Source organism: Coptis chinensis, chromosome 3, assembly GCF_015680905.1.
Source record: "Coptis chinensis isolate HL-2020 chromosome 3, ASM1568090v1, whole genome shotgun sequence".
Taxonomy (NCBI): Eukaryota; Viridiplantae; Streptophyta; class Magnoliopsida; order Ranunculales; family Ranunculaceae; genus Coptis; species Coptis chinensis.
In genome coordinates, this window is record NC_141458.1 from 31455432 (window position 1) to 31469051 (window position 13620).

The window sequence follows — 13620 nt, forward strand, 5'->3', positions numbered from 1 at the left end:
ACAGTAAGTATTAACATCAAGAGAACAACTGAATGAATAGCTAATTGACTAGTAAAGTTTTCTGTAGGGCCGACCTTGTTTATGGACTCAAATATCCTGACAAAGATTCTTAAGACAGATCCTGTTGGCCTCACTGTAGAATCAGAAATATATGATTCTGTCTGATAAACAATTTTTAACACAATGGCTTAAGAGCAGAATTTTTTTTAAGTCACTGACCAATACTCACATAAAGACATGTTCCAACATTCAACTCAATGGTGTGCACAGAAAAGAAAATGAAAGAATGGGAATGAAGGTATCAGGGGAAATGCAAAGGGGGTGTAAGAGTAAGCATGTCAAAAGAACTATTGTTTGCAAATTAGAAAAAGATTTCAGTACTTGGTAAATTCACAAGTGCAAGTGTGCAACCAGATTCAAGGGGGGACATAAAGTCAAGTCTTTAGCTGCTGCAGTCTGACAGTAGTACCACCAGTCAGAGAGCCAAATGGCATATATATAGTATAGTATGTGTTTGCTGAATCAGACTTACTAAAACACCCTTGGAACACCAAAAGAGCTACCCTTTTTATGGGCAGCACAGAGCTGCCTCTATAAAAAGGCTAGGGTTTTATTGGGTTATCCAAAACTAAAAGGCGAATATCGCCCCTAAAATCCATGTCAATGAGGGGTAGCTCCCTCATTAGGGACAGTTCCTTAGCTTTCCTCCTTTTCAGTCATGCAAGAACGTTCTAATTCCTCACAAATAAGAACAAAGGTTTATGCTAGATACAAGTTATTAGTGAAGTTACAATTTGTCACAACGAGAATGCTAAGAAGAACCTCCTTGAATAGTTGCATAGAGATCACCCGACAAAAGACAAAACTCATGGCTTGAGATTCAAGCAAGAACAACAAAAAGGAGTTGTTTTTTTTATTAGGGTGACCTCTATGCTACCTTACCAAGAGTTGCCTATTAGCATTCCTAGCACCACAATATAAATTACCAAAATACCCTTACACGCTCGATGACATACGCCACACAAAAATACCTTCGTCCCGCAAGCACGCAACCGTTACTAGCCCTATTCAACCTCGAAAAACCTAACAATCGGAGACCGCCAACACGGTAACATCCCCATAAAGCACACATTATAGAACATTCCAAGAATCCACCCCAAAGGGTATAACAGTAACTTCACACACAACCTTCCTAAAGGCCAAGGTGTGTCATATTTTTCCTAATTTTTGGCCAAGTCTCAGGCCTCTCCAATATATAAACCCATTTTCAAATAAATATTCCCACACCCACACAAACCACAAATATCTCTCTTTCCACTTGTTGCCAAAAACGTTTAGGGTTTCTCGTTCCCACTCATTAAAAGGTAAAAAAAAATAATAACTATGCACCTCGTCTTAATCTATTATTTGTTGTAATTATGTTGCTTTATACTGCTTAGATTATTGTATTTCGTTAAATATATGTATTTACTTGTTATTTGGTTGTTTCATGTTTGTTTTGTGTGTGGTTCTTGATTGGGCATGTTAGTTGGTTGTAGTTAGAAGAATTTGTTTTGGGTTTTGGTTTAATTTGGGTTGGATCTAAAAGTTTAGTAAAGTTATTTTTCTAGGGTTTTGTTGTGTTTAGGAGATGAAATGTGGTTTAAGGATTGACATAAATATCACCTTATAACTTGCATTATATTTTTTAGCTATAACATGTTCTTTTCCCAAGAATTGGGTTCGTTTTGAGTTTTGTAGATATCGTGATTTATGATTCGGGTCGTGGGTTTGTGAGAGAGGTTCTTGGGTTTTTGGAAAGGGTGGATATTGTTAGAATGTTGAGGCCAATAATGGGTTGTTTTCCGGTATATTTTGATCGGGGATATGGTTCATGTCGTATCAAGATCCTATGTTGCAAGTGGGGAGGGGCGGGGCAAGGTGAGGCGGAAGGCTTTCCAAGTGGCACCTTGGGCCGCCTAGGCCATGCCTTAGCACTGCCTTCAACAGCAACTTGCAATTATTCTCACCAAAATTTGTCGCAAGACTCCCCCTTTGACTACATAGTCAATATCTCTGAAATATTTCATCTAAATTTGCGAAATATCTCGAGGACCCATGAGGTTGGAATAATTGTATGACGATATATCATATATGTTCAAGTTATAGGATATCTGGGATTTCGGAATCAATTGCAAAGAAGAGAAGAAAAGAGCGAAAAAGATTGAAATTGTAAGTCTGTAACCACTTACTAACAAGTAGACTAAAAAAGGTAAATCAATCTGAATAAGATTATGGCAAATGCATTCATGTAGTATGGAAGTGGCATAACACTTTGGCAATAGTTTAGAGATTTGGTCTGCATATATATAATCCTGCAGACCAAGACATATGGATTAGTCTGAAGTTGATGATAATGATACGTTTTGCAGGTGATGAGCACCTTGCCATTCCCCAGTTGGTAAGACATTATTATTCTTGTAGTTGATTTAGGTCTTTGGGAAATGCCTCAAATACCTCTAATAAACGTTTTATGTTCAAATGTGTAAAGAATTTTTTTATAGCAGCTCAGCTTAGCTCATACTTGGGACTCTGCACGAGTTAAAATGTAATAATGGGAAACTTTTTTTTTTTGATTGGCAAGCCTGTTTTAAATGAGATCAGTAACTCTTTGATGCTGGCGGGGTTCGAGCCCCAGACCTCTGGTATCATCACCCAAAGGTTTTAGTTACCGACTTAGCTAGTCGGCACCTGCAATAATGGGAAACTTATATTGAGTTCATGCTTGTTTTTGCCCACAACATTGGCTTCCTTTAACATTTTCTTTCGTTATGGTTCAGGATGCTTCTTAAGATTAGTGGATGTTAGTACGTTGTTGGTTCTTTTGTGCACAACAAAAACTATAGTCTGAAACATATGTGAGAGTTGTTCATATGATTTAGGTGCTTCATCTGAGAGTGCTACAAGTAACAGTTTCTATGAATACGAGAAGTGATATGTTGATACAGAGTTCTCTTCCTGGTTCAATTGAAGCGGCTCTTTCTTTTCTATCTGATGACAGAAAGCCAGACTTATTATGTGACTGGATACCCAGAGATGAAACTTGGCTGAATTGTCAGAAAGGTGATGAGCTTCCTAAGGACAGCTGCAGGGAACTCATTTCGACTGAGGAGGCAAATGATTGTGCTGCTGGTTCTTCTTCTTTAGTTCTCTCACCAGCCTGTTACAAGTTATCAAGTATCAGCAATATGTGTGCAAGTTCTACACCAAATCTTGTTTACAAGAGAAGAAAGCTGCAGAGGAACTCTGTTGCGCTTTTATCAGCTCAGGAAACAAATAGTAAGAAAGGAAGTGGTGGTTGTCCTTCCAACATTAGTTCAAAGGATGATAGTTTTGAGTCTCAAACAAAGAAAAAAACTGAGATCACCGGGGCTCCTGTTCTCTCCTCAGGTGTTCACAATGGTGATCTTAAATGTAATGGAAGCACATCCACCTTTGGTCAGATACATCGTCATAATCCGGATGTTAATTATTATACCAGAATTAAAAAGAAGGGTGTGAAGCCGGTTTCAAAGTCAGATTCAATTGATGGACATTCAAGTGGAAAAGAGCACCAATTTGATGAAGCCCTAGATCGTAAATCATCTTTGGAGTCCTCCAATGGAAATGATAGTGTTTCATCATCAAAGTCTAAGTTGGAACTTGGTTCATCTTCCATGAAGACTGACATGGACGATACCGGTGAATGCTCCTCCTCTGGTTTGTTGTCTGACGAAAGTATCTCAGAAAAGGAACGATGCATCTCTTTGCTTAGAAGTCATGGGTTGCTTGAAGGAGTTTCACCTATCAAATCTTGTGCTCAGATAGATGGCCTGGGTGTTAAAGCCGATAAGCATTGCTCCCAATTGTGCAAATCGTGTGGTCAGTCAGAAAACCCGGTGAATATGCTTATTTGTGATAATTGTGAAGGCGCTTTTCATGTATCTTGCTGCAACCCTAAAATTAAGAAGATTCCGATTCAGGAGTGGTATTGCCATCCTTGTTTGAGAAAGAAGCATATGTTTACAATGGAGTCTTTGACCAAAAAGTCATTTAACATCAAGTGTGAAAGGTCCAAGTGTCGCAATAAAGCATCTGAAAGCGAACCAAGTCTTTTAGAATTCATGTTGAAAGACACAGAAGCTTATAAAACTGAAGTTCGGATTGGTAAAGGCTTTCAGGCAGACATTCCTGAGTGGTGTGGTCCAGTTTCTGAGTATGTGAAGTCAACCGTACTTGATTTTATATCTGCATATTATTTATCTGTGATTAGTTCAAATTACATAAATTCTTAGTAAACTGCATTTCCTTTTCATCTTTTGTGGGTGATTGGGAGGGAAAGAGGGATAGGTAACTAATAGCAAACCGTTGCAATAACAATTCTTTTAGTTTGTATTTGTACCTATTTTATATATTTATTCTTGCCCCTTTATGTGTTTGAGTCCAGGGAATACGATTGTTTTGGTGAACCATTGGACATAGACCCTCAAGAATGTGGGAGTTTAAATGTAAGGTTCACTTACAGATAGAAAATTATTTTAGTCATGGTATTTTTCTTTTTGGTGGTGGAGTTCTAAGAAATTGGTATTGATTTTGTAGGAACGGAATACCAATAGACTTTCCACAACTGCTGTAGGTAATTGGCTTCAATGCAGGGAGGTCCTTGATGACGGTTTATTAGGAGAAAATGCCGAGGGAACTATTTGTGGAAAATGGCGCAGGTAAATAATTCGTTTGAACCATTTTTTGCAGTTTACTGTCAAATACATTTATTTTTGTCATGCAATGGGCAGCATGATCTGTTCAGAATTTATAGAATCGGCTATATGGGAAGCCTTCTTACACGAGGATATCATGTCACTGGGTCATTATAATTGTTACTATGTAAAATGGTCATTTCATATTCTTATATTAATCCGTGTTTGATGCACTGACATTCGTGTCGGACACATGGACACGTTATGCATTTACAATTTCAAATCAGGGTCATTTTTAAACCCCAAAAGACTAAGAACTTAATCTATTAACATAGTTACAAGTTACAACTCCATGATATGCCACTTTCTTAAAAATATTTTTGTAAGGAAGCTCTTTGTGAGGTCTTGACTCTCGAGCCCAAGAATAAGTTGTGTAACTAGAGAATAGTAATAGTTTTCTTTCTAATTAGTTATGTCCCCGTTCCTACTTCATATAGGTTGCCGTGTCGGACACCAACATGCATACCTGTGTCAGTGTAGGCATAGAACTTTTATTAGCGATCTTTTGCACTTATGCAACTCCATACTTTCCCATTTAGAATAAGTTCCATTTATTACCATATGGATATGAATGTCTTTGCGGTAGTTTTGGAGGTGGATACTAACTTGGTGGATAAAAGACAAAGGATGACCAGGAAGAGTAATCTGAAGTAAGAAAGGTCTAATGTCAGTGGACAGGGACTAAGACCAAAGAAGAAAAGGGAATCATACATAGGAGCGTGTCTTGCGAGTAGCTCATTTGGATGGTTATGTGACAAAAGTCCATTGGAAAGAATTGTCACGTGGATTCCTGTAACATGGCTCTTTAGTCCTTTTAACGCCTTACATAGCAGCTCCACTCGGCTCTATGTTCGTATGACAAGGTTTATGCCCCACCTTGTTTAGTGGCTGACAAGAAAGGATATTGTCTGGCATTTTGTGGTCTTCCAGACCAGTACTTGCTTGTTCACTCTCTTGATTTGTTCAGCTATAGTCCAGCTGGTTTATCTAATTGCCACGTAGGGCAATGCAATATTAGGCATATCCACAAGTTTAACTTTAAGAGTCAATCCTGTTCATAGTCCTGATTGTGGGGCTTACATTGAACAATTGAATTACATCAAAGTGAATTTTTCATTTTCAAGAAGTGCCAAGAAAATAGACCCTTTGTAATGATTGTCCCCCATTTGCCACAATTAAGCTAATTTTTGCTCTTTTACTGTTATCAAACTTAGAAAATAAATTCCCATGATGGCTGTGCTTGTTTACATGTAAACGTTTCCAATGTAATTTAAACTTGAAAGGAGGATGTTTTGCGTAGTTGGTGGATAGTTTAAGCACTATAGAGTACAGACCTAACAAAAGTGATGTTGTTGGGTCAAATTTTGCTGCCATTATAAAACTGTGAAGTCTTTACCCTTGTTTGCAGTTTTGCATCTTTTTGGGAGGAATTTTATAGAAGAAATACCTCTCAATTACATTCAACATCCCTCTTGTAGGTCAAAACAATCCCCACTTCTTCTTATCTTTATCTGGAAAAGCTTACAGGTAAACAAGCACAGCCGTTATATTTCTTTCGCCACTTCAAAACTATCACAGAGGTAAATACTGGAGACTTGGAGAGTACTTTTTAAAACCAAAACTGACATGTTGAAAAGATCTGGCGGCACGCCGATATACATTAAAATTTGAGTACGTGGGTTAAGTAATTAAGTTTGATGTGGGGTGCTGTAGACATACAAATGTTTAGTGTATAAATATATACACACTAGCAATTATATATACTAATGCCATGTATGCGCGTTGCACGATTTAGATAGAGCAAATAGGATTCAAATAATATTATGTGAAATTTACTTTATTTTCTAGTTTCTAATTTTGCATTAAATGTTCAATTTCAAAAATGATATTTTTGATAACTACATTTCATGCAAGTGTTAAATTATAGTAATGGCAAAAGAGTAAAGTTTAGACTGGGCATGGATAAAGCAGTCTAGAGGCAAGGGCAACGACTGTAAAAAAATCATTCTCCCATTAGAAAGTAGTTAATATATATTTGTGCATATAATTATGTAGCTTTTCTCGCACAATTTTTTTTGTCAATTCATGAGCAATACAGAGACGGATCAAAAGATGAGTACAAAGTAGGTCTAGGTGGCCTACAAGAGGAACATCATTAAATGGCAGCTAAACAGCAAAAAAGCAGCCAGAAAAACTGCATTCCTTACAATAAGAAGAAACCTTGAAAGAGTTCAAAAGAATTGAACAGAGTCCCTGTCCAACCGCATCAGTGCTATTTAAAAAGATTACGAAACCATTGATATACAACACGGTGTGTTTAATATCTATAGATTGACAACGAAAAATCTGAAGGCTCCTTACAATCCATATCCCCCTCAAGATAGCAATTGGGATGATAATCAATAAACTAATAGATGTATTATATATTTTACAGGCTTATTGTATCGGGATGTCTCAAATATTTTGAACTACATTGTTGAGTGCATGGATCTATCTCTTAAGGTTTTGGAAATTAACACTCGGTAATCTTGTTAACTTGAAAGCCATACCTCTGTCCTAAGTTACATTGGCACGGATACATGTGTCCGTATAATACAAAGCATCTGACCACGGCAAAATATAAGAAATTGAGGTATATTAGATACAATGTGTCTGTATGTGTCTGACACGGACACGTGGATGCGTATCCGACACAGACTATTTTTTAAATGGTGTGTGTCCATGCAACATAGCCTCTGTCCATGTAAGATTGGCTCTTAGTTCCAAACTTGTTTCAGGATGAGGTTCATAGAGTCGTTATACTTTTGGTCATTTGCTTTAGTTCTTGTACACATGTTCATACGGGCGGATTAGTTGATATTGTTTTCTCATGTGTGAACAAGAAACTCCTTGTTTTTCCCCTAAAGCAGTTTTGTTCCTTCACTTGTTTATATATAGATGTAACTTTTGAAAGTGGAGATCACTTTTGATTTTAATTTAGAGTATCATTACAGGGCTCCTCTTTTTGAAGTTCAAACTGATGACTGGGATTGCTCCTGTTCTGTCCTTTGGGACCCGATCCATGCTGATTGTGCTGTTCCTCAGGTAACTACTAAATTCCCATTTATTCCTTTGTCCAAGACGCTTCAACATTTTTGTTTGGGATGATGGAAGGTAGCCATCGTTTTTTTTCTCACTCTATGACTTTGAACATCCCATGTGGGACCATACTTAACTTTTCAACACGCCCCCTCTCGGGTGGCATTACTTGAGTCTAACACGTGGACAACATACTTAGGTGTCGTGGAATAAACAGGCTTTTTGGGCCAAACACAGTAGTATGCTCTGATAACATCTTAAACTTTGGGGCATCCTACTCAAAACCCAATGGTGATGAGTGGAGAGGCGTGGGAACTTTAATACTATACTGCAAGGGGTTACGAAGTCCCAGTTTGAGTCATTCCTCTTTGGTTTCCTGACATCCTTGGGGAAACAGTTGTGGTCTCACTTTTCGATTTGGGGTATTCCTTGAGGGCAAGTTGTACTTTCAGGGTGTGAGTTATCACTTTGTCATTCTATCGACTACACTAGTTATTGAAATAATGTTGACAGTGAACTAGTAATAACTAATTAATGAATGTGGTTCCGTATGAGGCAATGCCATAACTTAATGTGTCACGAGAAGATTTCCACACAATTTAGAGTTATTTAAGGTATGATGAAAGGACTTCATTTTGGAGTGTCAAAGTTATTAATTGTGATGTAGGTGACATGTGTGCCCAGGCTCCATAATTATTCTCCTTGGGTTGTGTTAGTGATTCTTGCTTGGGCACCTGGAACCTGTTAACCTTTTGGCTCTTGCAAATCTCAATATTGTCTATAGTATTTACTGTAGGAAAAGAGATTTTTTTTTTTTTTTTTATACACGTATACTTTTTTTTATACATGTATACTTCACACTTTAAACCAAAGTGTGAAAAGAATGGGAAAACAAGAGAAGCTATGTAAATTAATAATAGCATTGAACAAAATCGTGCTCGAAACCAAAGATTCTCCTATATGTCATTTATCTATATTTGGCAATGAGCATGCTTGATGTTAGTCTTTGGAGTACACTTGGCAACCTACCCATCCATCAAAATATCTCATTCACAAACTAGAAAAGATAAAGGTAAGCTGCCTGTATTTGTTAGAGTACATGTGCAAAATAAGTTGTAGAATGAAAGACATGTTGGATTTGATTGATACTAAAGACATTGCTCAATGGTAAAAACTTATAGATTGTGTTTATTGCTAATTGGTTCGGAAGGAAGTATGGAAAGAGAATGCAATGTGAAGTATGAAAGTTTTTAAGTTTACACTAGTCTTACGTAACAATGGTAGCATTTTAATGTATTATTCTTCAAATTTCAATTTTTTCATATTTATGAATTTTAAGCAATTGCGTATAGGAGCTGGAGACGGATCAAGTTCTCAGGCATTTAAAATATATTGAGCTGGTATGTTAAGCATCCTTTTTATTAGTTTTATGTTTTATCCATTGTGTATGTGAATCCATTGCATATATCCTTGTTTGTTAGTAAAACTTACACCTGAATTTTAACATTACAATTAGAAGATATAATAGTTCTTTCCGTTGAATAGTGTATGTACACAACTGTCTTCAACAATCGACACTTACCATGTTTTAGGGGAATTTTTGATGTGATTGATCTAATATATAAGACATTTTCTTACAACATCATCTGAAGAGGTGGCCTTTCTAAGTCTGTGGCAGTGATGATACCGGAGGCCTGGGGTTCGAACCCCGCTACATATTATTGAGTTACTGATCTCTTTAAAAACAGGCTTGCCCACACATTTTTTGTAAGTGCCTTCTAGTTTAGTTGGTAAAATTTTTGGGTGATGATACCAGAGGTCTGGGGTTCGAACCCCGCTACATATTATTGAGTTATTGATCTCTTTAAAAACAGGCTTGCCCACACATTTTAGCAAAGTCAGTAAAACCTTTGGGTGATGATACCAAAGGTCTGGGGCTCGAACCCCGCCAACATCAAAGAGTTACTGATCTCATTTAAAACAGGTTCGCCAAAAAAAAAATAAATAAATAAAATTGAATTTGAATTTCTTATCCTTTTATGATATATTCCCGAGATCTTATTTCATAAAATTCCATTGTTGAACTAAGCATAACACAATAGAGAGAGAATTAGGAGAGAGTGTAGCTAGGCAATTACATTGGACTAACACATTGGACCATCCCACCTCTTTCAAAAGTTAGCCATCCCAATGGCACTTTGACAAGCGATCGAGATGCACAAGATTATATTACATAATAATAAACAACAATTCAGTAGAGAGTTAACAAAGATTTACATCCTTAAACATCACCAGTAAGGTTGGTTCATAAATTCCTTACAGTATAGCCAGTAGCGTAATGTGCCCTTTCCATGCGGTGGAGGATACTATAGATTGCAGAAGCTTAAAGATAGTCTAGTAGAATTGGAGTTCCCAGTTGTCCCATTCACCCACCTTAAATTGACGAGGCATGCTTCTCCTTCTTTTATCTTTACCTTCTTACCTCCACGAAATCACTCATCATCCACCACTCTTCTTCTTTGTTTTTCTTAATCGGAAACATAAGTGAAATGGACACTATGTATAAGGTGTCGTTGAATGCACTTGTCTGTTAATTTCAACTGATAAATAATAAAAGAGAATAGGGGGATTACCGACATTTACAAGTTTACGACTGGAAGGAACTAACAGGCCATGTTGGCTTCTTCCAAGTGACTCCTTATGCACATCATTTTGTGTGACAGAACGAACTGTCTGCTTTCGTTATCTTAATGTAGAAAGAAGACGGAGAAGGTGATCAGTGGAGGTTAGTTGGTGGAATGTAGGGCGGGAGGCGTGTATAGTGAGAAGAAGAAGAAGAAGATTTTTTATTTTGTTTTATATGCAGTTATTCTAGCAGGGTCATCCTTTCCTGTTTCTTTCAAACGGAAGGGTGCGGAGGTGTTATGTTAGTTTGGATTCTTAGAGAAAAGTGAAGAAAAAAGGACAAAACTCAAAAAGAGATTGCAGCAGAAGGGGACAAGGAAGTTACCCTTTTGAGGACATTAGCAACTCTTTTTCTTGTTTACATGTATGTATATATACTTATGCATTTTTTATTGTTCACTGGTCTCATCAATCATCATTGCTGCTTTGCATTCTCGTCCTATTGTGCTTTCTCAAAATAAAATTATTCTATCCCAGTCATTTTGCTCCTAGTGCTCCTAGGACACCTATGTACGAGACAAGTGGTGAGCAATTTATGAGTAGCAGTGCGAAGGTAGTATATTTTTACGTTCCTGTGTTTGCCTTGACAGTAATAGAGAAATAAATAAATAAGAACGTGAGACGTATCTCCCCATTCCCAACCAAAGGTGGGAACTGAGGGAAAGTAAAACAGATAAGGGACACACCTGTGGGTCACTCTAGCCAACATAATATTGAGAAACAAAGTTAGCTTTTGTTTGTGAATATGTCAGAATGGAATTAGAGAGAGATTTGATTGGATGCTTGTCAGTTTGAACTTGGGTTCAACTTCTTTTCCGATGTTAGGATGATAGTCTGAGAGGAATGATTTGGAATTTTTTGTCTATATTTTTTGCCTGTAGGTGTATAGCTCATCCGAAATTGTACTCACTGTGTAAGTATACATGTTGGTTGTTTACCTTTTCTAATAATAGTGTGTAAGAAACTTCTATAGGATTAAAAGGGGCGGGTGGTTGAGGAGAATGTAAAGTCACTTTAGATATTAAATGAAAACCGAATTTTGAATCATTTTTAAATCCTTTACTTTATCTATTGTGGATTTGTGAGGAGATTGACTCATTTGCCAATGCTATTCAAGTTCCATTGCTTTGTCGTGTCTTCCAAAGCATAAAGCCTGACCTGATTACTGCCTAAACCTCTCCCCAGTGCTTAATTTAGCAGTTTTCCTCCACTAGATCTTATTAGCTTAATGAACCCAACAACACCAATTGCTGTTATTTCTTAATTGTGTGGAGAACAAATATTTAGAGAGATGAGGGAGGGCTGGAGTCCGATTTAACTTCTCCCACCTTGGCTCGAGAAGATTAACTTTCAGATATAGATGGGCACTTTTCTAATTTGGGTTTTTTCCTTTCCTAGTTAAGGGCAAAACAGGATGGTGCATTAAGAGGGATTATTGATAGTTGTCAAGTTCCTTCTGCCGCCTGCGTATTAAAATTTAAAGCATAATGTAGTTAGTCAAAGTTAAAAGATGGATTGTGCTTTATTTTTCACCATATATCCTTGCTCTTTTCTCCTGATACTTCATTTTAATCTGTGCAGCTGCGGCCCCGGTTAGGTGGTAAAAAGCCAAAGTTTGATTGCTCCCAAAACAACACAAAGGATGTTAAAACTGTAGCATTAAAAGATGGTGATACTTGAAATTTGACAGTGTGCATAGACCATGCTTCACCTGATGTATGTTGTACTTCATCAGTCTGATGATTTAAAGGAGTTGGATACTGACCAGTCAAAGTTCTTTTTACCTGTAGTGTACAAATATAATGGATGTAAAATTCCACAGTTTTGTCACCTTCGAACAATTTGAACTTGTAGATAAGAGACTAGTTTAATATAGCTAGCTATTGTAATTTTCTACATTATGGCATCCTTTTACCTGAATTCCCAGGATTTAAATACTGAACATGATTGTTAACCTCTATGTACAAGAAGTCAAGAACAATGAGTCAATGAAAATTTATTATCTGACTACTGGATGTTTATTCAACTTTTCGATATCATTCTCTGTGGATATCATTGGTGTATTTGCTTGACTATAATATCTCTATACTTAGTTTCTCTGAAAGCCTTTCTGATATCCTACAACTCACTCTCTCACAGGAAAGATTTCAGGACAGAGTCGTTGAGGTGGTCTGATTATGTAAAGGATCTCCCCATCACTTTTTCACTTTGCATGAAGAAAGACCCTATTAGTATAAAGTAGCCGATCAAAATTGTTCCATGTCATCGAACCTTCCAGAGTAACCCAAGCAAGGCTCCTTAAACTAACCTTTTCAGAATCCATTTTTTTTGCATCCTGGATTCCTGGTTGATTACACTATATTGTGCAATATTCGATCAAACTCTCTACACTGAAGCATTCGAAGAGTTTAACATTAGTTTGTTAACTTTAAATTGACATGCAGAGAGTTAGGAAACCAGATTTGGAACTCACTTCTATTTAAGTCAGTGAGTTGCTCCTCAATAATCAACTGAGGAACTCACTATTTGAACTTTTTCTGAGCTTGCAGTTGCAAGTGTCATGCAGCTTAGTTGGTAAACTAAAATAAATCTTGAGATCCCTTACAAGAGGAAGGTGTTCAATGTAGGGCTTGGCCTTTTTGTGAATACACATTTTAGACGAATTATAGATTTCAGAATACCAATATCACGTTGTCAAAAATTTGCTTACAAACTAATGATAGTGATACATGCATGAAGGCATGACTTTTGCAAGTTTCATAAGCTTCTTGGGACCCTAAAACCCTAACGAACGAAACCCATCAGATGTGCAGCTCAGGTTCGAAGGGGTGGTGGAATCCTCTCTTCTTATTCATCATCATCATCCTCGTCATTACTGTTTCTTTCTTCTCCTGCTGATTGTGCACCTCTTGTATAGTTGTATCCTATCTATCTATCTATCTATCCATCCATGTGTTTTCTGGTGTGTCTGCTGTGTTCTTCTGTCATGGGCATGACAAGAACTATTTATTTAGTAATGGTTTTGGTAAGCTTCGTGTGTGTGTAATAATAATCAATATCAGTTGGTGTCTTTCTTTTGGTG

General features: G+C 37.1%; 1 protein-coding gene across 5 annotated transcripts; it reads left to right on the forward strand.

The window, feature by feature from the left end:
* Nucleotides 1-846: 846 nt before the first annotated feature.
* On the forward strand, nt 847-12564 carry LOC147509169 (RING/FYVE/PHD zinc finger superfamily protein). 5 transcript variants are annotated; one of them, XM_086601475.1, is made up of 8 exons: nt 858-1364; nt 2820-4234; nt 4466-4526; nt 4618-4739; nt 7769-7859; nt 9206-9253; nt 11420-11451; nt 12120-12564. In XM_086601475.1, the coding sequence occupies exons 2-8, from the start codon at nt 2958-2960 to the stop codon at nt 12133-12135; spliced, it is 1647 nt and encodes a 548-aa protein (XP_086457601.1). In that variant the 5' UTR covers nt 858-1364; nt 2820-2957; the 3' UTR covers nt 12136-12564. The 5 variants fall into 5 exon arrangements, with proteins under 5 accessions (XP_086457603.1, XP_086457601.1, XP_086457602.1 ...); XM_086601473.1 differs by lacking the exon at nt 11420-11451 and adding an exon at nt 2412-2440 and having other exon boundaries at nt 864-1364; XM_086601476.1 differs by lacking the exon at nt 11420-11451 and having other exon boundaries at nt 9193-9253.
* The last annotated feature ends 1056 nt before the right edge of the window (nt 12565-13620 follow it).